We start from the raw sequence: 26,349 nt of genomic DNA, 5'->3' as shown, positions 1-26,349 counted from the left end.
AGGGGTGGGTGTTACAGTAATTCCAATCAAACAACTCGGGGGCCTTATGTGCACCCCCCCCCCCCCCCCCCCCCCCAGTCAGCTTCTCTCCAGCCTTCTGGCCGCTGAGGAAGTGAAGGGAGGGCTTGCTCCAGCACCCCCTGGCTCCTAGCCTAAACCACTGCAGGCATGTGACTGCATCTCCAGAATCAAAAGGGAATGTCTATTCACTTGCTTGTCGGTTCAATCTACGCAGGTTAGAATAACCTGCAAAGATTGAATCTATTCAGGCCTGGGCTTTTGAATGTCTGTACTTAGCCGCAGTAGCTATAACCCTCAGCCAGACTGAGATGCTAGGGTAAAGTTGTGGCTCCACTGAACTTGATGGGAATTACACTATTTGACTTGAAAGCAAGGATTTCATCCCAAATTCCTAGAATTGTCTGGATTATACTGATGTGGTGGCAGATATTTGAGCAAAGACTTGTGTCTTTAAATGAGTGACTATTCAGTGAAGCAATTCAGCTTAGTTTCTTTCACCACCTGCATCTCTCTAGAATGCTGCTTATTGCTTTTATCAGGAAAATGAAGCATTGCACATGTGCAATATGAAAGTTTAATTGTATCTAAATTCATTTATTCATAACTAACAAACAGTAATGAGTATTGTAGGCCTGCAAACGTGAACTTTTAAAATAAAGTGACTTTTTGAATGGTAAAGGAATTTGCACACATGGAAAATCAAAATCAAATGTCTTGAGAAAGTAATTTCTGTTTGTCTTGGGTCTTTTTTTTGTCTCCATTAGTACAGTATCTGGGCATTTTACATTATTGTGGTTATCCTCCTTTTGTCTTCAAAATAGGGGAATGCTAAATTTAGAAATGGGGAGCTGAGGCTCAGAGGACAAGTTTTTCAGAAGTATTTAGGTGTTGAAGTGTATAGGCTTCTGGGGAGGGTCATAAATTTTTAGGCCCCAAATAGATTAGGCTTTGAAGTCAACTCCTATTGTGCTTCAATGCCAACTGTACTACTAACTCATGGCCAGTTTCCTTTCAGTTGTAACCAGAGTTCTTTTTTGGCATTGCAGATTTTCATCTTGCTTCCTCAGACTGAAGATCTGTTTTCAAATGCTTCTTCTGAATATGTATCAGCTTGTCTTCCCCTGCCCCAACCTTTCATACTGTGGGATTTTATTAAGGACTGCCATTTTTCAGATCTTTTCTTTTCAATTACTTCTCTGTTGTTCAGCTCCTGTTTGTTAACTACCTGTGATTTTGAATTTTCCAGAAGGGGAGGGTTGTATTATAACAGAAGATACAGTAGTGCTAGAGTGATGTAGCCAAGATCATTCAGGAATTATGTGGGAGGCAAGAATTTCTTAGGATGATATCTTTATTGGACCAAGTGCATAGTTGATGAAGAATGTCTTGCATTTGAAAGCTTGTCTAACTATCACAACTATGCAGTTGATCCAATAAAAGATATCACCTTAAGATCCCTTCTTTAAACACCAGCTGCTTTTTAACGCTGTTTATTCTTCAGGGTCTTACAGATTATATTTTTGGCCTAAATATAAGTTCACTCATATTTGATCTACTAAGAGGTATCAATATAGCTTGTATACTGTCACGTGGCTGGGCTGTACTTGTAAGGAGTTTGGAACCATTTGGGCACTATATGCTGAATGTGATATTAAACTCGGGTGTCTCCATGTTCCCAGAGCATTTAACTTCCTGTGATAGTAACTGAAGTATAATTTAAACTTGTTGGCATAACTTGTTTAATCACTGTGTCCTGATCCACATTTCTTTCCAATCAAAATGTATATTTTTATGTCTAAGGTGTATGTGCAATTGCTGAGTAATTGATGAGTCGTCCTTTGACAGCAAGCGCCAGCAGTTCTCTCTTGTTTCCTCGTATGCTTTTGAATGCAAGTCATCATATCTGCTGTTTTGTGCTTGACTCAAGGGCTCTAGGTGGGGGTAGCATACCATCTTAAAAGATCCTTCCAGGAACTTGGCGTGGGAACACCTAGCCAGTGAATCTCAAATAGTCTCAGTGCGTCATGCATATGATGCCCAGCTCAGCCAAGATGATGGCACTCCCTGGGTACATACAGTAATAGAACTGTCATTTCCAAAGTCATTTTACTGGTGAAAATTTAAGCATTTATAGACTTTCTCAAGCACTTAAGGTGGTTAGGCAGGTTTTTTTAGATTGTTTCCACTGTAATTTCATAGTTTCGTAGTTGTTGGGGTCAGAAGGGACTTCAGTAGATCATCGAGTCCGACCCCCTGCCCTGGGCACTGGGGTCATGTGGCCCCAGCCAACTACTTGTCCAGTCTCCTCTTAAAGACCCCCAAAGTAGGGGAGAGCACCACCTCCCTTGGAAGCCTGTTCCAGATTCTGGCAACCCTTACCGTAAAGAAGTTCTTTCTGATTTCCAACCTAAATCTGCTCTCTGTTAGTTTGTGGCTGTTGTTCCTGGTTATTGTAAGGGGTGCCCAGGTAAACAGAGCATCTGCTATTTCTTGCTGCTCCCCCTGATGAATATGTAAACAGTCACAAGATCTCCTCTCAGCCTTCTCTTGTGGAGGCTGACGAGATCCAGGTCCCTCAGTCTTTCCTCGTAGGGCCTTACCTATAAGCCCCTTACCATACAAGCCCCTGTCAAGGTTATCCACATCCCTCTTGAAGTAATTGCATCCTGTTCTGGGTGCCAACTCCAACTGCAGCCTGACCAATGCTGTATAGAGGGGAAGTATCACCTCCCTGGACCTACTTGTGATGCACCTGCTAATGCATGGTAGTGTGGTTAGCTTTCCTGATTACTTGGTCATGTTGACAGCTTATATTCATCTTGGAGTTAGCTATGACTCCAAGATTCTTTTCTGCTGTTGTGCTGCTGAGAAGGTTGTCCCCTGCCTGTAGGTGTGTTGGTGATTTCTTCTCCCTAGATGCAGCACTTTGCACTTGTCTTTGTTGAACTGTATCCTATTCTTTTCTGTCCACTCTTCTAACCTGTCCAGGTCCACCTGGATGTACTACTGTATGTACCCAGGTGCTTAGGTGCTTTTGGATTTGGTCCTTTAAGCTGAACTACTCATAGTACAAGGTACCTTTATTCATATTACTATACTACTTGATGACCTGTGTTCTCTGCTAATGTATTCCCATCCTATGATGATGTGGTCCCCATTAGTACAGTATCTAACATTAGGTTTAGTTAAATTATAACACGTGATGTTTGTCTTTTGTTTTGAGCATTTTTGTGGTATTTCACACTTGAAAGCATCCCACAAACATTAAATTTAGAATTTTAGCTCGTCACTGTTAGCAGTTTTGTCATGCCCCTCTATTTTGGGCCAAGGGGGAGCTATAATTCTGCACTTCAGTTTCCTGTTGGGCTAAAGCTTGGTACAAAAGCATTTGTTGCAAATTTAAATACTAAACTTCCATCAAGAGACTCTTCTAAAACTTTGAATGCAAAACCCCTATTTTTGGTTATAGATCAATTTTCACTCTTTTCTACAGGAAATCCATCTGGTTTTGGAAACCCCTGAGGTGAAAATACGCAGAGTAGGCTTGTTCAAGTAAACATTTTCATCAAATTTAGAAAATCTTCAATAGACTTAAATGCAATGTAAGCTGAAAATTGAGTGAGCTAGAACCTTCAATCTTAACAGGCTACCCCCTCCATGGCTACTCAGTGCCTCTTGATAGCAGAGGCTCATCTCAAATGTTTGAGAGCTACATGTGATATCTAAGGAATAATGCATGAAGAGAGATTTGGTTGCATCATTGAACTGCATAGCTTAAGTAAGATCAGGAGGCCTTGTACCCTCCAAGCACCTGAAAAATGCAGGTATCCAGTTTACACAGTTGTGTGTGGTGCTCAAAACAAAGGACATATACATCCACTATACTAGGTCTCTAAACAAATATGAATGTTGGTTTTTATTCAATCCAGGGCACTTATCAAACACAATGTGAAAATGATTCTGTTTAAGGTCAAATCCATTCCTTTCCCTTCTAACTGACTGAAGTACAGTAGGTGGTGCACAACATGACTTACTGCAGAAAGTGTCTTGTACCAAGCTTATGAGCTGAAAATTGTATATATGGAAGACTGAAATCTGTTATGTAAATAGATTTCCCCTGTTAACATCAGTGTTCTCAGCCACTGGCCTAAGGGTCAGATACGGTTCCTGGGGCTTTGTCATCTGACCTGCAAGGCTCCTCATGGGTCTGTGTGGAGCCTGCAGGGTGTGCCCGTGTGCTAGATTTGGTGCGTAGGGCAGTGTGGCACTGATCCTGTGTGCAAAGCTGGGCAGAGGTGGCATGGGGCCCCCAGAGTTCTGTCCCCAAGTATGGTGCTGGGCAGAGGCAGTACAGGCCCTTGGGGCCTCGATATCAGCATATAGGGCCAGGTGGAAGCATGTGGGGCCCAATACTGGCATTCAGAGCCCAGCAGAGGTATTGTGGGTTCCTGGGCCCCTGATCCTGACACATGGAGGTGGCATGGGGTCTTGGGGCTCCAATCCCAGCATGGAGGGCTGGGCTCAGGCAGCACAGGGTCCCAGGGCCCCAGTCCTGTCATGTGGGGCCAGGTGAGGGTGATATGGTCTGGATCCGGGTGTGGTGCAGTCCTGGTGTGTGAGGTACATTGCAGACCCTGGCCAGGCTCTGCACTACTCACTTGACCCATTGGGCCAGCAGGTTGAGTGCCACTGTTTTACATCATTTGGTACTGTGCCAGTTTACAACACAAGCAATAAATTTGGCTCAGGCAGGGCAACCAGACAAGGAGCCAAAGTGTCTTGATAGAGCATCTGTTTTTCAATTGGAAGAAGAGGGCTTAAAAGTGCTGGGTTCCTGGTAAACAGTAAGAGGTACATGAAATACATCATGTGTGAAGGTGTGCTTAAGAGAACGGAATAAATGTATGGGAGCAGAAGAGTTAATAGGTACATTGTATTCAATTTTAAGCTGCCTTAAGATGTTTAGCTAGCACGATATGGGGTGCCAACTTCAAAGTGCTTAGAACCACCACACTCGCAATGATATATGCCCCAGCAGAATATTGTACTCCTGTATGGTCCAGAAGTTGTTACACTGAAAACCTCAACACTGTGCTTAACAATGTGCTGACACTTTAACTGGCTGCACAGCTTACACATGGATGTACTTCCTATACTTTCGGGCATTAGACCAAGTAATATAAGAAGACAGACCCTGACATCATTACTGTCAGTAGAGGCAAGAGATGATGAAAATCACCTGCTCCTTGAACTGCTAACTGAAGGCCTGAATAGATATTGGCTTGAGAGGCTTAAGTCATGAACTGTTTATACGTGAAGCCCACAAGATCTTGGAAGAGATTGGGGATGCTGAGCCAAACGTGTGAGCACCGATGGAGTGGGCTGACTGCTGGGAAAGATCTGACTTATTCCTATGGTGTTTTCTACCAACACTACAGAACTCCCCCATCAGGCATGACCTTGACAGAGCAGCATGGGTCAAACTGAACAGACTGAGGTCTGGATATGGACACTTTAAAACACCACTTTACAAAATGAACATTTTGAACAGCCCCATGTGTGAATGTGGTGTCCAACAAAGAGCACAGCACATAATCAAAAGCTGCAATCTTTACAAATGCCCAGACGAGGCAGATGGAATCTGCACATTGAGCGATAATACCAGACAGTGGCTCATAGATTTGGAAGTTGATATCTGACTCCATATGCAAGAGAGAGCCTCAAGCCTGAAGAAAACACTCTGCTAGTTTTTCTCAACCCTTTTAGATTCAAGACATCCCTCAGAAAATGCCAGCGCTTAGCTTTCATTTGTTTTGAATTCGGAAAAATAGAGCAATTCTTCTGTTGCAGAGAACTTGGGAAGAGCACAAGTCAGTGTTTTTAACACCATGGATTCCTGTATGAAATCTCTGGGTTTACCTTGTCAATCATGTTTCCACACTTAACAGTTTTAGCATTGTGTGGTACCCTGTAGCACGCTTAAAAGGATCTCAGGCCACTGTAGGGTGCTATGGCATCTTGATTTGAGAATCACTGGTCTATGTACTTACTCAAAGAATATAAGCAATGTTTGTTAAATACACAGTGGTGTCAGTGCTATGATGTTAACTGCTTCTAAACTGACTTGTTCCCATCCTTTTAAGGCTTTTCCAAGGCAGTCTGTGTGATGACTAAAAGGTGCCACCTTGCCCAACTGTAGAGAATACCTGGGTCAGAGAGGCATGAGCTGTAGGTTGTTGCCTACAAAAGCTTATATGTCTCTTAACTGGGAAGGTGCCACCCTGCCACACATTCTGGCTGACTTTAACTGGGAGCTGGTTAGCAGAGCTAGTCTAAAAGCCTTGAAAACGGTGGGAGCTAGTCAGTTCCAGGACAATGAATCATCTGAAGCTGAAATGTCCTTTACCATTTTGGAACTGATTATGCCACGGATGCTCACCCTGGCCTACAGGCCAGATGTGGACCACGAGTTGTGTAATCTGGCCTGCAGGGCTCTGCTCAGGTCTAAAAATTTGGTGGTGGGGAGTGGTGGCAGTGTTTAATTGCTTCTCTCCAGCTGCCAAATTTCTGGACCTGTGGAGAGCCTGTGGGTCTGAGGCAACCTTGTGGGGCCTGATTTAGGTGTGCTGGGGTTGGCTCCGCACCATTCATTTGGCTCACGGGACCAGAAGGTAGAGCACTGCTGGCTTATGCAGTTAACCAGAGCACAGTTGCATTACAAAGTAGACTATGGAGCTGCTGCTGGAAGATGCTATACGTTTAAACAAGATACAGGTAACAAATATTTGCTTAAAATACAAGCAATCATTAGGAAAAAGATGGGCCTGGTTTTGTTAGTTAGGCAAGTGAATTATACATGTGTCTGATGCACATAATATGCTCTTTTTACTAGGGAGCAGGGAAAGGTGATGATATGTCATGAAATAAGTATCATGTCCACTTGAAACTTCAGGAAAATTTAATTCTGAGAGAGATTTTTAGAATTAGAACAATCTCTGTCCTAGCCACTTTCCAGTTTTGGCAGGTAGACTACAACAGATGTCTGATTTAATGGTCTAGAATCCTCACAATTCTGTTTCTTAAGTAATTTACTCCAGGGGTAATAATAAACATTTATTATAGGAGATGGGTATATGGAACAGGGAAGGTCATCTGCATGGATGCTGCTGCTGCTGTTTTTGTGTTTTTTGCTTTGTTTCTGACCATCTTCTGGAGATCCAATAGTAGAATCAGTAGGAACAGTAGTGAGAAGGGTGAGTGTTAGAAGTATTTGTGTTAATCCCACTGGAGGAGGACAGCCATATTATAGGCTTAGGGAGATTTGCAAATGGAATGCCTTAAATGTGCTCCGTTTTGGTAACATTAAATTCCTTCCCTATCTTGCTCACACTTCTGAAAGAAGGTTGAGTAGCCATAGCTGCAGGTGTTGCTCTTGTGCTGTCTTAACACCAAGGTAAAAAAATTAGTACCTATAATAATTCATTCGTTGCTGAGAAGGCTTGTGTCTTTTTTCTTGCAGTTTTGCAATAAAGTCTGTATGATTGTCTGAACACACATTTTAAGTGACAAATTTAACACTCAGGATTTGTGCAGGAAGTACTCAGAGGTGTCATAGCTCAGGGTGAAACATGTAGTATAGTCACCAGACCTGGTAGAATGTGTTCATGCTCCAGTTCATAATTGTTTTTTGTTTTGTTCTGTTTCTTTTGTGAGAGCTGACAGACTCTACATCCATAAATATGTAAGTGGGTCAGCTGAGATCTGGGAGCAGGATGCATCCCTGCTAAGTGACCAGCTCACAGATGCTTTTGTGTTCAGAGAGTCAAATGCTGAAACTAAAGCTGCCCTGCAAAGGCAATATACGTACAGCGTAGTCAGAATATAGGACAGCAGGCTCCTGTGGCAATTTCTAAAGAGATTTCAGGGTGGTTGTGGGAGAGGGGATGGATAACTCCATATAATATTTTGCTGTTTTTCTTCAGAATTTTCTTTGTTTGTTTTCCAGCTCACTAAAATAACTCAGAAGACCAAATACCAAGGATCCTTCTCATTACTGTCTTGGAGCTATGCTGTATGCATTTTTTATGTTTCCATAGAAATGATTGTTTAATGTAGTGTTAATTAAGTGCAGAAGGGGCATATTTGCAATCCCTAAAATGGAACATCTGTAATGTGGACCATGCAAAACGTTGCAAGTAACTCTTGCTACTGTGGGAAAGAGGTTTGCTTCCCATAACTAATTGAAAGTTCCCTTGAACAGACTGATCTGCCGTAGAATCAGTTTTTGCCAGCTTTCAGTTTGGAAGAGTAAACTTCTCTATTGGAACTGACTAACAAAAAGGAAACTGGAATGTGGTTGGTCAGAAATCTGATCTCCGGTACAATGGTTCACAATTAAAAGTGAACGTTACCTACAGGTACCTGCCGATGGTGCTTGGTTAGGATTTTCATAAAATATGATAGGCTGTAATAGCAGAGCACTGGACTTAGCCACTCATTTGGTCCCTTTTAGTTCTGTGCATGATATTTGCACCTCCTTCTGCTATGCATGCGGACATTAACATTAGCAGAGAACTTCTCCCTTTTCCATTTAGCATAACAAGTAAAACCTTATGTCTTCAAGTCTGAACACTGCAAATATAAAACAGCTGCTCGGAAGAGCCCTGTCTGAGAGAGGTAAAATAGCTTTGCCCAAATTAGATAACTGGTATACCTGTAACAAAAGCTGAGGACAGAGAAACCAGGGATTTGCAGAATTTGAGAGACAGATGCACCAAATCTGATTTGTGGTCCTATTGTGGACAGTATTGCATGAATATGATACTATGAGAATCTGTGATGGGAATCAGTGGCTGCAAGTAACATTGGTGTCCTAATCAATTGGCTCATGGTTTTGTAAAGTTATTACTTCCAGTTAGACAATACTGAAGAGGAATAGGTGACATTTTCCCTAACTGTCAGAAGGGAAAGAGTGGAAGAACTTGGAGTTGTGGTTGTTGCAGGAGGCCTTGTTAGGCAGAAAACAGACAAGGAGTTAGGATAATCAAGCCTCTAGGTGTAACACTGCCAGAACAGTGGACTAACCACTGTAGCATGCTCACACCCCAATGAACCCTGCTGGCTGTCTGTGCATGCGTTTCAGTGCATGTAATTACTCTGCTGTGGGATAATGCTTGTCCTGGACAGCACTGTCCTACAGTGGAGTTAATTAATGTACTGTGCCCTAATACAGGATGAAGCTTTACTGTGGAACTAATGTTTGCTTGTGTTTTGGGGGTCCCCCCATTTGATTTCTGAGGCATCTAAGAAGCTCCTTATGTAGCCACAAAGAACCCCTTAACTGCGTCCACATAGGCAGGAGTATGTATATGCAGCAGTACAGATAGTAGTAGCACATTTTTGTGCCACTACTTTATGCTGCAGTGGAGGCCTGTGCCGGTATGCTTTGCAGCTGGACACATTGTTCCACTGCTCCATGTGCTACAGGGGGTGCTGGCTGGGGCAAGAGTGCCTCTGTGTGAGACTAGTCAGCAGGTAGCGCTGTGCCCCAGCCAGCTGGGGAGCAGCATGTGGAGATGGGGGAGCAAGCAGCTCTGTGGGTTGCACAGCCACTGTGCTGAGGCACACTGTGCCCTAGCCAGCTGCTCCCCAGCTGGCTTGGACGCTGTGTGCCTCCAGACGGAGGAGCAGGCAGCCCAGGGCTTGCTGCTTCTGTGTCTCTGCATGCCTCTGTGTGGGTACTCTGCTGAAGAGCCCCTGCACTGAGGAATGTGGAGCTCCCATCTTGAAGCACACTGTGCCCCAGCCAGCCAGAGAACAGCTGGCTGGGATGCAAGGTGCCTCAGTGCAGGGGCACCACAGCCCATGGAGACAGAGGAGCAGGCAGCCCAGCTGCCTACTCCCCCATCTCTGTATTTGTCCTGGGGCACAGCACTTTGGCATGCTTTGCGCTGCCTTTGAGGGTTTTTTTGGCTTGTTTGTTTTTGGGTTTTTTGTTACTGGGAAATCCCAGTAGCATGTTTTGGCCCAGCTCTACAAGTCAGCAGTGCCGTGCACAGTTTAAAGTGCAATGTGTGTGATTTGTGGTGTTGCAAAGAGGTTTGTAGCACTACAAAGCACACTTGCCTACATGTCTGGATCTATCCCTTCTGTTTTTCTTATATTATGCTATTAATTTCACAAAGGTGGATTTGCAACATGCTGGGCTGAGAGAGAAAAGGTGCTCCCGAGAGTGAGCATATGGGCCCACATCTCTGCAAGTCAATATCAGTCACCAGGTACCAAATAGCTGGTACAGGATTATTCCTTAGGTTTTCCAAACAAAGTCAAATATGTGCAGATCAGCTGATGTCCCAGAGAGACTCGACTACATAACTGACAAATTAAAATATGCAAGTGCCATTATTTCTTCCCACCAGTGCTGAAGTTATTTTCATAGGAATATCTTCAATTCACAGGGGTTTAAACCCATTGGGGAAATAAACCTAGACAGTGAAGAAAATGTATTATTTATGGCACTCATGGGTATATATTTCATGGCTATATTTGAAAATTAGTGTTATACATGCAAATATAGGCTTTCCTTTCCCTCTAAGATATACATCAGACTGGAAAGATTAAGTGAACCACCTTCTTAAAAATTTTATAGCTGCTACTGCATTTTGGAGGGTGTTGGAATGATGAGGGAGGTGGCTTACTGACCTGGGGATGGAAATGGTTGTGAATGAAGATGACCAGGGTATTGAGAGTGGGCACCACTGTTGGAATAGAGCAGCTGAGGCATTAAGGGCTGGTGAAAACTGTTGATCTTGAAGGCATGTTTTAAACATTCATCTTTTGTCGTAGGCTTTCCTGGCAGAAGAAAAGTTGAGGTGTAGGATGGGAGAACACTTTAGTTGTGCCCTTTGACAGGGTTTTGATATAAATATTAGTCTTGCAAGGTTGTTGTTTTTTTCTTGTTAACTGGGCTTGTGTGTAGAGCTTCAGATATATTCTATTTAATCTGAAGCTCTAGAGATGGGCACATGCACTCTGATCCGTTCATTCCCTTCATAGATTCATAGATGGTAGGGTCAGAAGAGACCTCAACAGATCATCGAGCCTGACCCCCTGCCTAGGCAGGAAAGAGTGCTGGAGTCAGAAGACCCCAGCTAGATGCCTATCCAGCCTTCTCTTAAAGGCCCCCAAGGTAGGGGAGAGCACCACGTCCCCTGGAAGCCCATTCCTTACCTTTTAATGTGATGGGTGGAGGAAGATAATTAGCAATGAGAGTGGTGGGGTTGAATAGATTTTTAGCTACCTGTTGTAGTTAAACTAACTCAACTAGCTCTCCAAATCAGGAATCTGCTTGCTAACAGTTCAACCCAGATCTTTGTGATGAACACAAGGATGGTCAGTTCACTGGACTAGTAGCCAGGCACTACTGGGTTTGGAGACAGGTTACTTACATGGCTCACTTTGATTTTTCTGTAATCTGGGATAAATTCTGGTTACTGTGAAGAATGATTATTTAATGTTTGTGTGGAACTTTGACTTGAAGATATAAAGTGCTGTTACTAATTGCCATAAATGTAAGGAGAGATTAATTCAATGTTGAAGCAATAATGTAAGTAAAAAATTGTACATTGTCATGAAAGTCAGAAGTCAAGGTTACAACTATGTTATTAACTTGACAGAGTTGCACACGCTGCTGGTTTTACTATGAGATCCTTTATGATGCAGTACTATACAGTTGTCTCTTTGTCTCTGTCTGTTTGAAGTAGCAGGTAGGATAATAGTTGAAAGCATAAGCGATTTCCACAAGATCAAGAATCATACTGTCTATCAGTTTGCTGTTCCTTATATGTGGGGAAAAACGCATGATGGGCAACAATGTCAAGTCAACCTTAAAGGCACATCTAGAAACACCAAAAGTTAATACAGCAAACTTAATGCTTGTGCTGTATTTCATTAGCACTTTTTTTGTATTTAATTTTACAATTTAAAGAATTCATTGTTGTTCAACATTTACGTGCCTTGCAGGCTTATTGGGCATGAAAAGCTATGTCTGCTAGCCCCACATCTATGATCAAAATCTGTAGCTGGAGGTGTACAGAGGCTGTGTTCAACGCACCATTTTCAAATGGTAAAACCTATTCCTATTGTTATTAGAATAAGCAAAAGTCCTATTTTGTAATAAGACCTTTGCCTATGCTAAGCTCCAGATTTCATTTGTTTTGCTCTAATAGCATTCCAAAAAAAAAGAACTGGTATAATAATATTTTTCCTGAAAAGGGAAAAACAATTTTTGTTCACTTGCCCACAACTTAAAAGGTTATGGTTTGGGTCCGGTCTGGTCCAGTCCTTTCAGCTTCAGAAGCACAAATAAAAAATAGGCTTAGGTATGTGAGAAGAAATCATGAATCAGAAAGTGATTTTATTGTTTTGAGAATTGAAAGGGTAAATGACAACTTATTATGGAGACGCTATTTAGTATCAGTCATTTACCATTTTAAATGTCAGATTAGGCTAAGGTAAGCAGATGTAAGACGATGAACAGAGGTCAAAAAGTCCCTTTGCACATTTTGAAACAAGTGGTATGGAACAGAATCTGGTAAGCAGCTGTTCTGCTTAAGAATCTGTTGTAAGTGTATAGCTAGTGGTGAGTACTAGAATATTGACGTATCAACTAGCTTTTTAATACTTGCCCTGGCAGTACTTTCATGTCACTTGAACTGTTCTTTTCATTGATAAAGCCAAGAGGGCCACTGTGGTAATTCAGTCTATCCTAACAAGCCATAGGAATTCCCAGAAGTACTTCCCATTTTGAATTTAGAAGAGATTCTTAAGGAAAATACCTAATTGTGATTAAATTTTTTTCTATGGAAAATATACTGAGGTGATTAGTAACTTGCTCCAGCTGTCACACCCTCCTTGTTAAAATTTAGGTCTGTTTTTGTCTTTATTTGTTTAACTGTAGTCTTCAGCCATTGGATTTGTTATACCTTTTTGTGTTCTTGGTTGAGGAGTCCTCTTATTTACTCCCTACACAGGTTCTACCATATTCATATGGTATGAATATGATTAAGTAACCCTTTGACCACTTCTTTGGTAAGATCAATTAGTTGGACTCCTTATGCCTTTCTGCTGTAAGTTGCAACTTTAGTCTTTTCAGTTAGTGTTTTGACCTTTCTTTGCACCCTCACCAAATTAATCTGCCTCCTTCTGTAGTTAAATCTTCTTTGCATTTTTTCTTTACAGGGACCCAACTTAGAAACAGAGATGGTAGAAGATGAAAGTGACACTACCAATGAAGAAATGCCCCCTCATTTGCGGGAAGAGCCTCCTGAAGGTACAGTAGGAGCAGCTAATATAAACTCTCATAGCCCTCTGAGAGAATGCTCTGGCCAAGAAGGAAAGTTTTCCTGATGCAGAAACCTGCCTTTCCGTTTCTGGTTGGAGCGGTGAGAATCAAGAAGCCTTGATAATGCTAATAGCAGAGACCAGCCTCTTAAGTATGAATTCTAGCTAGTACCTCAACTTTCTTTTAACACACGTCGTTTATCATGCACTCTTCCTTGGGCAGACACTGATGAATGATCTTTAAGATTTGTGATTTAAAATGGTTCTCTGTATCCTGTTTGTTGACCCAGAAACGAAACAAGATAGAAAGACAGTTTCTATCCTGTCGTCTTTGTGATTTAGTACAATCATAAGGGAAAGTCTGCCCTAATACGTCACCTGCTTTCTCTCCTTACCCTGCTCTGCTGTGCTGCATTACCTTAACTATGTCCAGCAGAGACTGGCAACCCTAGATTTGATGAGTAAATTTTTTTCTTCTTTCCATCTTCGCTTTCGGAAGTTGGCAGCAAGTCTCCCAGTCAGTAAGCAACTCAAATGCCAATTTTAATTAAAAACCTACTTTCTAATTATTTAGCCTGGATTAAACAAAGAACAAATCTCTTCTCGCTGCTTGAACGTTTCTGATGCTGCACAGAGCAAAGTAGGTGCGGTGTCCTGTTGAATTGAAGCCGCTAACATTGCAGTCTGCATGATTGATTATGAGCCTCTTCCCTCTAACTCATTGACTTTTAAAATATAGTTATTCATAATTGCTCTGGAAGTCTTAAACAATTCAAGAGACTGCTGAGGTTTTATTAACAGCAAGCTATTAAAAAGGGGTCTTTCTCTTGTCAGATATTGGGGGAAATGCACACTTTTACTTTTCTTTAATAGATAAGTGTCTGTCTTTGACACAATCTCTTCAGTGACAGTCACTGTCTGAAAGGGAATAAGTGCTGCGTAGATACAGTGCTATGTGAGAATCTTCATCACCTTGTTCTTCATTTTTTCTGTAATTTCCTAATGCATTCTGACTACTTATTTTGCTGTTTTTATAAACTTCACTGCTTTTCTACCAGTGGAGTGTATTATGGAGGTAGGTGCAGCGTACACATCTCTGGGTCCTTCCTATCTTAGACCTCCAGCCTACTAGGAACAGGTGGAAGACCTGTGAATTATTATTCTATGCGTAGGATGAAGATCAAAGTATTTTTAATTGAAAATCATCTCGGGTTGGTCACCTCTGGACCCAGTATTACTTCCTGGAAAACTGAGGGAGATACTGATGTGCTGACAGGTGTGAGGTTGTTATCCAACGTGATGACAAAAATGAATGTGAGAATCCTTACTATGAATGTAATACCTGAATGGTCAGCACCAAAGGTACGCAGGTGCTTGCTTTTGTTTAAGTCTCTTTGCTTTGAATATTGTATGTGACTGAAGCCTTAGAGTTACTAATAGGTTAATAGATGGGTTACAGGGCCTTCATCTTTGGGGCATTATATTGATTCCAAGTAAGGTAATTCTGATAACTTCTTTTCTGTAACTTAATGCTAAGTCACCTCAAGATTTGCCACATGTTCTTGGGATAAGAATCTCAACTGCTGCCATAAACCAGTACGTTTAAAGACTGAGTTATCTTGAAATGGTGAAACATAGGGTATCGTGCTTTTATATCAAAATAACTTACAGGCAATGCTTTAGTAGCTTTCACTGTACCTGACCTTTATTCAGTGATTTCAGCTTTCTGAATCAATTAATATAAGGCTTAGAATAAATGTAGCTGAATGTAGTATGGTTAAATATTTGGCTAAGGTTTGGCTTCCAAGAAACACCTTCTATATTTGTCACTGTCAGGTTGAAGGGTAATGGAAAATGTTGTAATGCTGGCAGCTGTATTTCCTTTTGAGTATGGGACTGTACAATCTGAGATTAGCACATTTTCCCCAGCTTTTTCTGGTATTGATGATGCTAGGAAATAAATATGCTGGGGGATGAGGGGAGATTCGAGAGAATCCAGCATGTGACTACAGCACTGAAGCAAAGAACCAGTGAAACAGGTGTGTCAGGTGAATTAAATTCTGGGATATCTGCCTACCTTAAAATGATACAGCATGACAAGGTATAGCAAAATGAGATGGATAGAACCCTCTCTAACTTCTGGTACACTCTCCTTGACAGCAAAGAAATGGCAGAAAAAATGGTCTAGAATAACAACATCAAATTATTGTGGAGTTACAGTGGTATTATTGTGTGTTGGTAGAGTTAAGCAACAGAGGTCTTTCAGTTCATGAGTTATAGTCATAGCAATGCACACCAACAAGAATTATTACAGAGATTCTGGGAGATGGTAGGAGCAGTTCAGACATGAGCCATTACAACGAGCATACAATAAGAATAGATCTCTGAAGTTCTTTTAATAGAAGATACAATTAAGCACCATCTTTTTCCTGTTTCTCTTTTCTTATCAGGTGTTCCCCTTGATAACATTTTTCAAGTTAAATCAAAATCTTTGTAAAAAAATACAGTAAATCATGTTGTTGTAACTGCAGCACTCTTGTTCCCTGGGATCTACGAAGTGGAGGCAATGTCTACTCACTGCTATGTAATGAGAGCACAAGGGATCATGAGTTCTCTAGAGTCGTCTTTTCTGGCTCAATTTAGTATTTCACCAAGTTGCATCATAGTGACTTAGTGTAGAGTGTATTTACTCTCATTCTAGAGGGATCAGAAATGGAAAAGCCATATATTATTAGTCATTATGATGTGACTTCGTAAAATACTGAATATATAGAGTGCATGCATGTGTATAATATTTATATATTATATATAAGCAACCCCTGCTTAACACTGTTTAGCTTGGCACTATTTCGCTATAATGCGCATTTTAAATTCATACCTGATTCCACTTAGCGCCTGGGGAAGTTTTGTTATAACGCTCACAGGCATCAAGCAGGTACTGTACACTAGTGCAACAGCTCATCAGTGGTGCACAGCCTCATTGTGCAATTTAGCCTGCCCTGGGCTATGACTTGCGCTGGGGGGGTTCCCTGGATGCTGTGCCCCGCTCCTGCCGCCCGGAGTGACTGTGACTGTGGCCATGACAGCTCCCCCCACCCCCCAACAATGTTTATAGACACTTTACTCTGTGCATATGCACTGAATAATTGTAACACGCTCCATAGCAAATTCAGGACTTTTACTCATTTGGCTTTACTCTCCTCTTCCCAGTCACAAGAGACACTAAAGTGCATGGTCTAATTTACAGACTGTTTTCTTGTTTATAAAGCTAATTGTAAGTTTTTACTTGCTCATAAGGCAATCAAAAATAATATTACATGCACACGTGTGTGCTTACACACACACTAATGTGTGTGTAGTATTACTTTTGATTGCCTTATGTGTAAGTAAAAACTTACAATTGGCTTCATTTGATATACTTATCAGAATAAGCTTATATGAGGACAGTATGCACTCTAGCAATGCTTTACTTTCTGACACCTGGTCCTCTGGCATCATGATAACTTTACAGGAATGTTCTTCAAAATGCTAGGAAGAATTGATCTGGGAATCCCAGTGAAACAAGTGAATGCATTAGGAATTGGCATGGGGGGTGTGTGTGTGTGTGCCTGCATGTTCTGACACGATTGTCTTATAGCTGCTGCTAGTATTTTACTTGTTTAAAAAATGCAAATTTCAGTTTTGAATTTTGCTGTTTTATACAGTCTGAATCTGTGGGAAGCGACTGACTGTGTATATCTTAGTCTGTGATGTAGGATTATGCTATTACTAATGGCATTGATATGCAGTGTCCTTTGTTTTTTTTCAGGTAGAGAATGCTATGAATTCTTATTGAACAAAGCTAAGGGCTGGATGGGAAAAGTTGGATCTGTAGAAGGATAGCAAGGTTCATTATGCCTACAAAATTAAACCTGCAAATGTGTCTATATTGAGAAGCTCTTTTGTGGACACATGAGGGTGCTATATAACTAAGAATCCAGCAATTGCTGAAAAATATGAGCAGTCCTCTTTTCTAAAAGGCTAGCTACACAGAATAATCTATAATAGGCTGTCATGGTTTGAAATCTAGGCTGGAGCTTTTTGTGTCTCTTACTCACCCAGATACAGGTGATATAAATGCATGTAGTCCTGCTAATTCCTTTCTTATAAACTACTTCAATATGACATGGATGGCTTTTAATATTCTCAGCCTTACAGGTTAGTAACAGTCTTTGAAATGGCCTTTACCTTTTGACTAATTGACTTTTCTCTTCGTCATCACTTACTAAATATCTCCTTAATGTTTGATCTCATTAATGTCCTATTTAATAAAAAGCAAATGGAAGGGGTGGAGAAAAATTAATGTCATCTTGCACTCTGTGGAGTACCTCTTGCTCTGATTAGGTATTAAACATTCCATTAGGGTATCCAGCACACTTGGAGGAGTGTCACCTAGCAGAGAAGAGCATCCCGGGAACTCTGGAGGGACAAGTCAGCTTAAGACTGTTAGTTTGACGAAGCAAAACCTCAGCTGTTCTTTGCTCGCTAGATGGGCTTCACCCCCACTGGGCAATGTGCTGTGGTATAAACTGAACTACTGAAGGAGGGAAGTAACACTGATACATTAGAATTAGTATATTTTAACTTTAGTGGTGTTGGGAAGTGTCTGGCTAAAAAGCTGCACTGTTGGTTCACAGCCTTAAGAAGAACCTTCCTTTGTGGTTATGTAATCCAGTCGTTCTTTTTGGATTTTAAAGCAGCAAACATTATAGTTTTCTAAGCCATCCCCTACAACTAGTTTAATAAAGAGTATGAGCTGTGTGTTGGAACTATCTATGGTCCTTGCATAACAGACACCAGGCCAGCATTATTAAGCTTCATGCAGTTCAATTTGGGAAGGTTTTTTTTTAATAAGATCTTTTAAAAAGAAGAAGGTCATCTCAACTATACACAGTTTTTAAAAATTGAGGCATTTGGCATAAGAATGTGTTGATTAACAAAGCAGTGGGAGTTTTTACCCTGCTGATGTGATATACTAGTAATATTGGGTTTGATGCTGGTCCCCAACAATATGGTTTGACTATTTCTCTGTGTACATCAACACTGATATTCATCAGAGAATTTTAGAGGCATTTGGTATCTGAGAGGTATTTGGTACAAAGTATGCATGGGTTCCTTCAGGCGAATAATGCTGTAATATTATAAAATAATCTTTATTGCAGCAGGATATAAATAGGTTGAAAACAGCTTATAGTAGGCTCACTTGGTCTTATCCTCTACTCTGTAGGTGCATATTTAACAGCTAGTGGCTTGATTGGAGTTAATAAAATGAAAATAGCATATCTTTGCAACATCTGTGGTAGCCAAGTTTTATCTAAACATCACGATTTTTTCTGATCCCTTGCAGCAGGCCCAGTCTTTTGTTTTCCTGGTAGATCATAACAAGACATTTTAGCAACTGAATTCTTAGTTGGTATTGGCATTACTCTCAGGTTTCTGTTCTTAGACGTGTGTGAATCTGTGCATAGGCTTTGATAGGGTAAGGCATATTTTGCCAGGAATGGTGGACACCATTTTTATTACCTACAATATCTGTTCGTTTAGTGCAGGGGTATCAAACTTGCCCTGTGCCCTGGGCTGGATCTGGACCCTGGTACTCCTTGAAGCCCACATCTGGACCCAGTGGCAGGGCAAGCAGTGGCAGCACAGCTGTTGCTCACCACCCTGTTGCTGACGGTCAATTTCAACAAAGCCCAGTAACCTTAACCTTTGTGGGAGGTCCTACCCCCTGCTTGCTCTGGGACTTCTGAGAGCTCTGCAGCTTGGAGGAAATAGCTGTGTGAGCCAGATGTGCCCGCACCTGTATTTTACACTGTTCTAGAGGGACAAACCACATGCTCAGTCTCAATTCTGGGTCTAAATATAATGGCTGTATGCATAAATTATGTTTGGTTCTGGCTGTTTGCTTCTGGCATTTCAATTCAGGGACTACTGTGCATGTAGCGTAGGGCTGAAGCCAGTCCCTATTCCAAGCCTCTGCAACTAATCAAAGGCTTCTGTCCTTTTCATTTTGGTATTGGGCAAATTCAAGTTGGAGACTGTTTTGCACAATTTTATTTTTTTTCTCTTTCTTTTCTGCTCCTCATAGGGATGAAGTACGCTTTTTGAAGTTTGTATTTTGTGAAAAATGTGAGTGAAACAAGCAAGTCTTAGCATGTCCTGATGGGTAGGACACCATTGGTTATATGGGAGATCCAAGTTAAAGTCCTTGCTCTGTTGTTCTCCTGCACATCATTTCTCTGCCCTTCAGGCTGATAGCTCTTCTGGGATCTCTCTCTTTTAAAAAAAATATATATATAAAAAAAATAAATAAATTCCTGTACCTGGGAGATCCTTCCCAATGAAAACTTTGTTGAAAGTGGTATGTTTCTGTTAAGAGTTATGGTCTGCATGAATTGGCATTTTCTAATTTAAAAAAAAAATGCTGTAAAATTATAGCCAGTCAAGGATGTTGAAGCCTGCCTGACTGGTCTCCCACCTAAAAACTGTTTGTGGGGGAGAACTTTCCTTAATAGGTCAAATGATCAACTTTCACCAGCAAGAACTATAGTATAGTTTCATAACTGTTACCTGTGTATTGTCATCCTTTTTTATTATGACTCTTTTTAGCATGACCCAGGTTACCCCCAAATTGACTGAATTTCCAGAAATCAGACTTCTGACTGACTGGACTGACACACTGCACTTGCTTTGTCTACCATGAGAGTAATATTTTTTGGGAGTTCTAGCAAGTCAGTTGAGCAAAACTACATCTTTTGTATGCTTTCCTGTGCTGTCCCTCTTCAAAAATTGCACTTTCCTTGGAGCTGTCCAACTAAAACCAGCACACTAAACCTGTACTAAAATTCTTTTGCACAGTATATTTTGAACTCAGTTGATAACTATAGCTTCTGTGCTTTATGAGTATGTAACATGTCCATGCTTTTGACCAATGGACAGTAATTCTGTCTTTACACTCATGTAGCTTCATGTTCTTGTGGCTAAGGACTGTGAAATAGGAGGTGTGTACTGTGCTCCTACTTCTATCATTTACTGTGGGCATGTCTAGCTGAGATGCTGGTGCCTTCCCAGACTGGAAGAAGCATAGCTTTGTTAATGCTGTGCATGTGCCAGTAAGCTCTGTCACTTCTTGAAGCACATGCAGTGCTACATATATGTGGCCTGTTACTTACTGTTCAGAAGCTAATGTGTATGGAGTGGGTGCTGGGAGTCAGTGTCTCTTAGCATAGTGCTGCCTTGTTCTCTACAGAGATGCTCCGCGTGTCCTTGTTCAGGTCTGTTCTTCTCTCTCTCTCTCTCTCACATGTGCTCTTGTTCTCTCTGAATCTTTGTTTTCCCTACCTCCAAAATAAGAATGATAATTCTTATTTGTGTAGGGACGGGGGTGTCTTATGACTAAATAGCTTCTGTCTAAGAATCTAGAAATAAATCCATCTTGGTAAGTTGTGATTGAGTATATTTAATGGTAAAAGTTTTCCTGATACACTTAATCCATCAATCATTTTGAATTCTCTAAAATTTGACTTGAGAAATTTCAAAACAAAATTACAACTTTGGTCATTTCTATTTTTGCTGCTTCAGCCTTTTGACTGTCTGGATCTGGGAGTCTGTGTACCTTTTTAACATCTTCTCATCTGTTTAAAAAAACCCCAACAGTTCTAGATCTTCTGCTCTAAGTGCCCTGGAGCTTAAGAGCATGGTCTCTCTTTTATCTCTCTCTCTCTCTCTCTCGTGGCCCAAATTCTGTTAAACCTTTTTCTGGTGTTGGCCCAAATATAATTCCTGTGTAACTGAAGAGAACTGCTCCACCCTTCATACAAGGTCTGTCTTCACATCTTTTGTTCATCTTGCAATACATTTTAACATCAGTCCAACCTATGTTCATCCACTTTCACCTCCCTACCTCCCCCTCTGTGCCAGCAAAAGCTGAGTGTAACCTTGACTTGCATTCCCCAAAGGCCACTTCTCCTTCTGTAATGGTTTATTTTACCTTACTCCTTAGGGAGCTCCAGTGCTTTTAATTTCAGGTTGCTGTACTATTAAATTCTTAGAATAGCACCCCCCACACACATGTTATTGCTATCATATACTTCCCAGTGTCAGTTTGAACCTTCAGTTCAGCAACTCTTACGGAAACAGCAAGTACCCTATTTGAAATTTTTATTTTGCTTTCTCTCTGTGTGCCGTTCTTACTTTCCTGTTTACACTCTCCCATGATATAATGAGATGTTACTCTGGCAGCTCAGCATTTCTTTCTCAAGCTTATCCCAGGCCCTGCAAATCATTCTGTTGCTAAATGAGCATAGCACATGTTTCCAATGGCAGCATAAATAGTCTCTGAATGCCTGGCCGTTTCCAAATGTGATTTGTTTGCGTAACTTAAATATGGGAAACCTCTTATCAGGGACCTTGTCATTACGTTAGGTTTATGTGACAAGGCCCTAACTATCTAGTTTTCCCTAAGGTGTTTGTGTACAAGTTGATTGAGAGTATTTTCATACTCTGTTTTTGTATACTGATTATTGGCAGTGTACATCATCTGAATCTACAGGAATCTCAAGCTGAAAGGGTTCTGGGAGCCTCTTAAAAAATGTATCATCTAGTTTATTAGCGAATGTGTCTTAAATGGTTCTAGAAATTAGTCTTTTATAGAGTCACTTTTTTTAATGGTAAAGAGGCCATATTTTATTATACAGTTAAAGTGACAGATCATAGTTTACAATCAGTATTATTTATGAATACTGTGCATATGATGTAGCGTGTAACCTACACATTAGTTTTGTTCCTCCCAATGCCATTAATTTAGCAATAGCACCAATAGTTCCTGAGTATTTAGGCTTAACTTCCATTGGCTTTTTAGAACTGGCCTAGTGGCAAATATGAAAAAGGAAACAGTTCTGTTAGCTATTTCTGGTTTTCATTACAAAAATAAGCAAACAAATTTAATCATTTAGTCTAAACTACCGTAATCTCACTAAATAAAAAGCAACAATACAATAATTGAATTAAGGTCATAACTGAGATGGATAATTTTAGTGATCAAAGCCCCTATCATTTAATCAATTGACATGCTAAATCAAAGTAATATAGCAGGTAATCAGATCAAATTGTGAAGCTGACACACACAATTGCTTTCAGTTAATTCTGCATCAGAAGATTTGAAGGCGGAGCTGGTTTCCTTTATTGAAATTCAACTTTTCAGCTGCAACACTCTTTCACTTGACTGTCTGTTTTGGTCTTAGATTTTTAAGATCACCTAGAGCAGGCAGTAAAAGCAACTTGGCCAGTATTAAGATACCCACCTTTTGTCTATGTATCCTCTAAATAGTACTTTCTGTAAAATCTTGCTGCTCTTGCATTATGTTCTTACACCAGGTGCTGTGGGGTGTGATGAGGATGCATGCCCTTTTCGCACATTATAGAACAAAATTTAAGGACTTAAAATATGATCATTGTGGTCCACAATAGCACCACTCAGGTGAACACCTTTTTTTAATCGCTGTAGAACTTGCTGACAGATCAGAGACAAAGGAATTTTTTTAATCTCTTAGTGGTGGACCAACCATATAATTGGGAGTGATTGTGGACAAGCTTTTGGTCACAAAGTACCCTTCTTTGTATTCTCTTAGGTTAGTATTTCCTTAAGTTGATCTCTTTTTGGAGTAGGTTAGGTGAAGAAGATGGTTTCTCAGTTTTTCTGAGGCCCTGCTGTGTAGCTGTTGCATATTTGGAAGAGAAAGGCACTTTGTGCCTGAAAGATTCATCCAGCATCTCTCCCAACTACATGTTTGGTTCAGTAAAAGATATCACAAAAAGCCTTGCCCCCGTATGTTTCCTGGACCATCATGACTACAACATCACTCCAACCCTTAGTTAGATGATGTATTTGGGAGTTTAGGGTTTCGTTTCATAGATTTTTTAATTTTGGTGCTGTGTCCATACACTCTTACACAGAAGAATGAGGGACCTCTCCCATTAAAACCAAAAGAATTTGCTCTTCTGCTTCCTGTCCTTGAGATCCTTGGCTAAATTTATTGTGAGAATTAGGTGCTGGAAGCTTGGTCAGTTCTTGATGTCAGCAGAAATCTCTTGAAGAGTAATGGATTGTTTAGGCTGGCAGTTGGCTGGAGTCTTTCACCTCTTCCTCTGCTGGCTTTCTAGGGTAGTAATGTATACTGGCTTCGGGAGGATGTTTGAGTCGCAAGGGCACATTGTTTTTTTTCGTGTCCTTGACCTATTCCACTGAGCTGTGTTTACAACATAGACACCATGTGAAGGTGGCTTGGCTCTGTTTTTAGACTTGGCTTGCCAGGGGAAAGAGGCCTTTTCTTTTTACTTTTTTTTTTTTTTGGTGGGCAGAACTCTGGGGGCTATCACAGTCTTGTGAACCAATTTCATAATTTCAAGCCAAGTTAAGTGATCCATAGTGCTGACTCAGTCCTCTGGTAGGGGACAGGATTTTAGGTCATAGATCGCTTATGGAAAGTTCAGTAATGGCTTGTTGCCTCACTTGTATGTTTTCTCTTTAATCCAAGATAGCTGCTTCTAAGAGAAGTAGGTCTGGGAGACTTGGGCACAGGCATGTGCACATATACCCACATGTACATATGCATAGATATGAGCCACTTTTTTTACAATACTTAACCTAGAGACTGCTTATTTCTTTGATGGAATGAATTCCCTTTACTACAAAACAGCTTAAGTTGTCCCACATCTTCATCTCTAATGCGTACTTGTATGCACAATCTTAAACTTTTGTGGCTGAAGCTAGGCAACTAAACTCATTTTTCAGCAGGAAAGTAGAAGTGACTTTTTCTTACAAGTACTAAGCACTCTGTTTCCACTATAGTTAGCAGGAGCAGCATACAGGATATCTTATGGCATGTCTGCATTGCATTCCTAGCACTGCTTGGGGCAGCTGTTACCATTTACACATGCCAGACATGGAAACTTATTTATTTATGCGTTTTATATGCTGCCTGTACTGACAGGCTAAGCATGGTTTGCAGTAAGAGAACAGAAGAATTTATAAAATAGGAGAGCCACGAGAGAAGTGTAACTGTGAAGTCACTATAGAGCATCTTACCTTTTCCTTCACAATCCCCCATCACCCAGCTGCTCTTGAGCCTTCCAGAGATGGCGATCTCAAGAATGTGTTTGGGGGGAAGCCCTTGGACAGGCTTCACCACTGTGTGTTTAGGTTTTACACATGTGGGTAGGTAGAGTGTGCTCTGGAGTGGGTGACATTGATGCTGGGGAAGCTGCATAAATTTATCGTCTAAGATAGGGGTTGCCAACCTTTTTGTCCCTCAACCAGACTGCAAACCCTGGAGAGCTCAAGAGCCTGCATTTTGCCACAGATACCTGTCCCTTCTGCGGCAAGGGTAAGTGCAGGCATGAGAGAGGAGCAGAGAGGGATGTAGAGAGGATGGGCAGTTAGCACAGCTATGTGCCACCTGATTCTTATGGCCTGGGTCAGACCTTTGCAGATTGGATCCAGCCTGGGGGGACGTAGCTTCCTGACCTTTGCTCTAAGCTAGCTAAATACCTGCTGCTAACACTTCAAAACAAACTGTTGGTGCTTACTCACATCTTCAAAATCAAGCTACTTTTATTTGAGTGTCTAAAATTGCAGAACTAAATATATGTTGGTTACCTACATGTGAAGATTTTTGGGAGGCAAAATTACAAATGTAATATGTTGATTTTTAAGGTGCTTTACATACTGTTTAACAAGCTCACTCTATCCGCCATTTCAGATGCAACAAGAGCACCTATCTGAATGCATCTGTTAAACAGATGCATGGCAGTGACACTCCTGAACAGATTGTGCCTACTCTGATCTTAGAAGGAGAATGTTATTGCTTGATTTAGAATTTAGCTTGGATGCTAGGATTAAAACTCCTTTGTTTGTTATATTTTCTTGTAATGAAGGGCTGTGCAGAATATGGCCTGCAGGCCAGATCGGACCCACCAACTGATTGGATCTGGCTCACAGCTGCCCCTGTGGCACTCCGTGTGGGGCCAAGTCCCACTTGCTCTTGCCCAGGGCAGCCTACACTGCAGACCTACCAGTGCCTGCTAATGGCTCTGTACTCAACCCCAGTGTGCACAGTTTCCTGGTGGGGCTGCTTATGATGTGGCTGCAGCTGCCTTGGGAACTACTTGGCTCCCCCCACCTCCAGCAGCTGCTCCTTCTCCTGCATCTGCTGCACCACTCTGGGCAGCAGGTAGCGCAGGGAAGTGATGGCGGCTGTGTGGACATATGCTGGGCACCGCACATCCAGCCAAGTGTGGGGAGGAAGCTGCAGCTGCGTGGCGCTTGCCTCAACACACAGGGAACCAGCTCCAGCTTCTGGCTTCTTTCCACCCGCTTGGCTACCTATAGTGGCTGCTCATTGTGCTGGGTGGGCAGAGTGGATGGAAGGCAGCTGGGAGCTGGAGTTGGAGCTGGACCCCCACATGCTGGGCAGGGGCCACCTGGCTCCAGTTCCCCCCACTTCTCTTGTCTGACTGGGTGTGTGGTACCTGGCATGTGTCCCCACAGCCACCTTCACTTATACGTGCTACCTACTGCCTGTAGTGGTGCAGTAGTGGCAGAAGGAACTAGTGGAGGTGGGAACCAAGCAGTACCCAGGCAGCTGCAACCTCACCATGAGTACCCCTTCTGGGGCTGGGGTTGGCGGGCTGGAGTGGATAGGGCTCAGCCCTGTGCAGAGTGCCATGGGGCAGTCTCATCCTGGATTGGGGGGCAGGGGGGTGGGGAGGTGCGGACCACACCTGGACCACACTGCCTGGGTGAGCTCTGCTGCACATGTCCCCTGCACACCACCTCCTTTCCTCTACTCTTGCCTGGCTCCCAGGACTGAGTACATGGCTAGCCCCCACCTCCCCACACACAAGCACCCCCCCCCCCCAAAACACCAAAAAAAAATTTTTTTTTTTCTT

General features: G+C 41.7%; 1 protein-coding gene across 1 annotated transcript in view; it reads left to right on the top strand.

Annotated features, from left to right (window-relative positions):
* The window catches only part of LOC109298924 (transmembrane protein 263-like), a 363,651-nt gene that overhangs the window by 13,774 nt on the left and 323,528 nt on the right, over window positions 1-26,349 (top strand). Inside the window, exon 2 of the mRNA XM_019519337.1 lies at window positions 13,261-13,351. Within this exon, the coding sequence (XP_019374882.1) occupies window positions 13,261-13,351 (91 nt within the window). The remainder of the gene's footprint in view (window positions 1-13,260; window positions 13,352-26,349) is intronic.

This window comes from Gavialis gangeticus, unplaced genomic scaffold (assembly GCF_001723915.1).
Source record: "Gavialis gangeticus isolate Ggan-Ray unplaced genomic scaffold, GavGan_comp1, whole genome shotgun sequence".
In the NCBI taxonomy this organism is placed as follows: Eukaryota; Metazoa; Chordata; order Crocodylia; family Gavialidae; genus Gavialis; species Gavialis gangeticus.
This window is presented reverse-complemented; position numbering and strand designations above follow the sequence as displayed.